Genomic DNA, 3,661 nt, shown 5'->3' with positions numbered 1-3,661 from the left:
TCCATCTCTTTCTCTACCCAAAATTACCAGCTAACTAATGAACTTTTCTATTTGGTTGAATCATAATCTGCTGTGCAGATGAAGATTATTTGCATTTCTGAATTTGTGGGCTGAGCTGGTCATTAGAAGTTCATCATGGCCTGCATATAAGTTATTTTTATTCAGTCTTAATTCATTCTGTTTCCATGTTGCGACATGAATGTCTCCTTGTCTTTTCCTTACTCAATTTAACACAATGCTAGGAAAAAGACTTCAGCTCGCTGGCTCTTATGACACTCTAACATGTGATGAGAAAGGATAGGACTATGTCCAGTGCATTTGTTAGCACTCCAGAGTATATTCTACAGTGACATGGGTGGAAGCACCTGGACACTTCCTAGAGATGTTTCTGAAGCTGACACTTGAGCTGTGTTTGGAAGGTTGAGATAGAATAAGATGCCTGCCAGAAGCGTCTAAAGTACAATGAAGGTTCTAAATGAAGCCACATGTCTTAATGCATTCAAGCCATTGAAGGTTGATGTCTTGAGGGATGAAAGTAGACAAAGAATTGATGGGGTCAATGTCAAGAAAATTCAAATGAGTCAACAAATGGTGTTTTTCTTTTTGGCAATCACTAAGGATTTTCTGGTGATGCCCTAAGCACCTGGAGGCACAAACCTTTTGCTAAAAGAATGATAGCTAGCTAAAACAATGCCATGCAAATTAAAAAGAAAAGCACTCCGAGGTTACATAATTACAAGGTTACTGGAAACTATCAACCAGATTAGAAGATTTTAATTAGAACACTAGCGTGGCCTTTGAAGAGGGTGAAATCATTTTTCATCTTGGAAGCATTTTCTTTACTGGAATGCAAACTCATTAAAAAATAATGATTACTAACAATTCCTTAGTACAAGTTTGGACCTTTTGTTAAGTAACAAAGAAACTATTTAAATGAATTTATAGACTTGAAGTTATTCTGTTGCGTGGAGATGAGATAACCTGTCCCTTTTTAGTGCACTCAACTCAGGGTATAAAAGCATTCTGGATAGCTAGGCACACACACACTCAAATTTATCTTCAGTGCAAAACAGTTCTCCTCTTCTGACACCATGAGCTACTACAGTGGCTACTACAGAGGCCTGGGCTATGGCTATGGCAGCTTTGGAGGCCTGGGCTGCGGATGTAACAGCATCCGCAGAGTGGGCTACGGCTCTGGCTTTGGCTTCAGAGGTTTCGGAGGTTTCGGATATGGCTCTGGCTATGGAGGCTTCGGAGGCTTCGGCTATGGCTCTGGCTTCGGAGGCTATGGCTCCGGCTCCGGCTATGGAGGCTATGGTTACAGCTGCCGCCGCCCTTCATGCTGTGGAGGATATGGGTTCTCCAGCTTCTACTGAGTGAATTGCTGATCTTCAGACTATCATTAATTTGTCCATCTTTAGAGAGGAAAATGCTCTCATTATTATAGAGACAATATTGACGTTTTGCTCTGGAAGGAACTGGCCTTCAATTACTCTGGAAGAATCTATAATCTCCCAATCGAATTTATGGCTTTATCTATTATATTCAGTCAATAATGTTGTGGATCTACATGATCTACATTTTAAAATCGTCATTAATAAACATATTTAACTGATCTAACAAACATTAATTAATTATTCTATATAAGTACATTAAACACTGGACTATGAGCTTATAGTCAGAACGTCATTCCTATGTGTCAGGGGCAATTTTTTGATTCAACAATATTTTATTTAAAAATAAATTTAATTCAATTTACAACTACTGTATGACTTTCTGTGTTGGGAACCATTGTAAACATTGAGGATAGGAGGGCGTAGAATGGGTTAAAATATAGCTATTTTCATGTCTCTTTCCTTCTGTTCTCAGTAGTTGTTTTCTTTTGTTTTTAATGAAAATGGGTTTTTTTAATACAAGATGTTCTGATTATGGGTCCCAGAATATACGATATATTCCGATTATTTGCCACCATGTCCTGAGTGCAGGGATATGGGAAACTCTGACCCTACCAAGTACAGGAAGTGCTGGAGAACAAACCCAGAGCTTCATGTTAGGCAAGGCATCTATCCATTGAACCACACTCCTGCTTGGATTATAAATATTGTTAATATCCTTGTTTCTCTCGTTCTCTTCCCAGGGAGCAGCTCTAGCTCTCAGGTAACTCCCAGTGTCCACAGAACGCCACCTGGGGAAGCATAAAGACTTTATAGACCTAAAAGGCTTGCACGATGATCACATCAAACAACAAAACAATGGGCTGAGACAGCAGTTTTCTCCTGGGATGTTCAGATGATATTTACTTAATAATATCAAGTAAATTTCCCTCCCATTGTTATAAGCTATTGTGGTTTGTTCATTGTTTAGCTTCATTTTTGAATATGCTCATAATTATTTGGTAATTTCTGCAAATACCTGCCCAATATATTTTTATATTTAGCTATTTACTTTTAACTCTCAATGATATCATACTTTTATACAATGTGCCATACTTATATACAACCACAAATACCCTCACATTTCCTCCCAACTTCTGTCAGCCCTGCTGCTATTCCAAATTACCATCTACTTCTTCTCACGCCTTGTCTTCACCCTGATCCCTCCCATCCTGCATTTCTTTACACACAACAGTTGAAAGACACACCTACTGTGTGTTCACGTTTATAGCTTTGATATTTCATTTATTAAAATTATGCATTATTAAGAGTAAAATTATAATCCTTTAGCACTGAAAAGGAACAAGTGATGAAACAGAATAGAAAATACATAAAGAGTAGACTTTCTTTGGTACTATTCAATCTCAGAAATGTCTTGTGTGCCAAAAATAGTACAGAAACAGTGCTGATTGCTGTGGAACATGCTCTAAATGGGTTGGAGGAGACCACAAAAACATTTCTAAGGGCATTTCCTTATCTGTTTAGATGTGAGAAAACACTAAGGAGGAGCTAAGCTTTCAATTTGGTGACAGTGTCAATTATCATCAGGTAACAAAATCCTGGATGGTTTTAACCTTTTAAACTAGAAAATAAAAATATGGGATGGAATAAAGTCTCAGGTATAATTAAGAAGAAAATCAAAGGTCAAGAAGTATACATGTCACAATGGTAACGTCTATGTCCATATTGTTCTAGGAAAGTACACTCACTATCTTCTTCCCCATTTTTCACTTTCCTCAAGTCTTTCCATGCCCTCTTCTATAATGTGCCCTCTGTCTTGGAAATCATGCCATAGATGTCCCATTTTGGGCCATTTTTATTTTAATAGAAAGATATATTTTCATATATTTATGAACAATGTTATGTTTCTGTTTATCTTACATCGTGGAATGTTATTACATTCTTTGATAATCTTATTTAAGATTTACACTTTTGTTGTTAATTTTGATGTTTGAGCTAGGCTCTTTTTGTATATATTATACCATCTATACTATGCATACATTCTATAAAAACTATATTTAGAGATATATGTATATATACCCACACACACACATATGCATGTAACAGCGATTACTAAAAAGTGAGGCCACAAGTTTGAAAGAGAGCAAGTGGTAGTATATGGGAGTATTGATTGAAAGGCAGAAAAGGGAAGAGTAAAATGATATAATGATATTATAATCCTTAAAAGTAAAAGAAATAATTGTAAAAGTCATCTTGCGGGGGATGTA

General features: G+C 36.7%; 1 protein-coding gene across 2 annotated transcripts; it reads left to right on the top strand.

Moving 5' to 3' along the window:
• The first annotated feature begins 1,091 nt into the window (after positions 1 to 1,091).
• Positions 1,092 to 1,376, top strand: LOC114611566 (keratin-associated protein 16-3-like). Of its 2 annotated transcripts, XM_028756271.1 has the most exons (2): positions 1,092 to 1,155; positions 1,222 to 1,376. In XM_028756271.1, the coding sequence occupies exons 1-2, from the start codon at positions 1,092 to 1,094 to the stop codon at positions 1,374 to 1,376; spliced, it is 219 nt and encodes a 72-aa protein (XP_028612104.1). The 2 variants fall into 2 exon arrangements, with proteins under 2 accessions (XP_028612104.1, XP_028612103.1); XM_028756270.1 differs by having other exon boundaries at positions 1,092 to 1,376.
• Positions 1,377 to 3,661: the final 2,285 nt, after the last annotated feature.

Source organism: Grammomys surdaster, unplaced genomic scaffold (genome assembly GCF_004785775.1).
Source record: "Grammomys surdaster isolate TR1022 unplaced genomic scaffold, NIH_TR_1.0 126118, whole genome shotgun sequence".
Lineage (NCBI taxonomy): Eukaryota > Metazoa > Chordata > Mammalia > Rodentia > Muridae > Grammomys > Grammomys surdaster.
Note: the sequence above shows the minus strand (reverse complement) of the source record. Positions and strands in the feature narration are given on the sequence as shown.

Bases quoted from the DNA above. Each gene is read 5' to 3' on its own strand.
- LOC114611566 (XM_028756270.1), top strand. From the start codon at position 1,092: ATGAGCTACTACAGTGGCTACTACAGAGGCCTGGGCTATGGCTATGGC.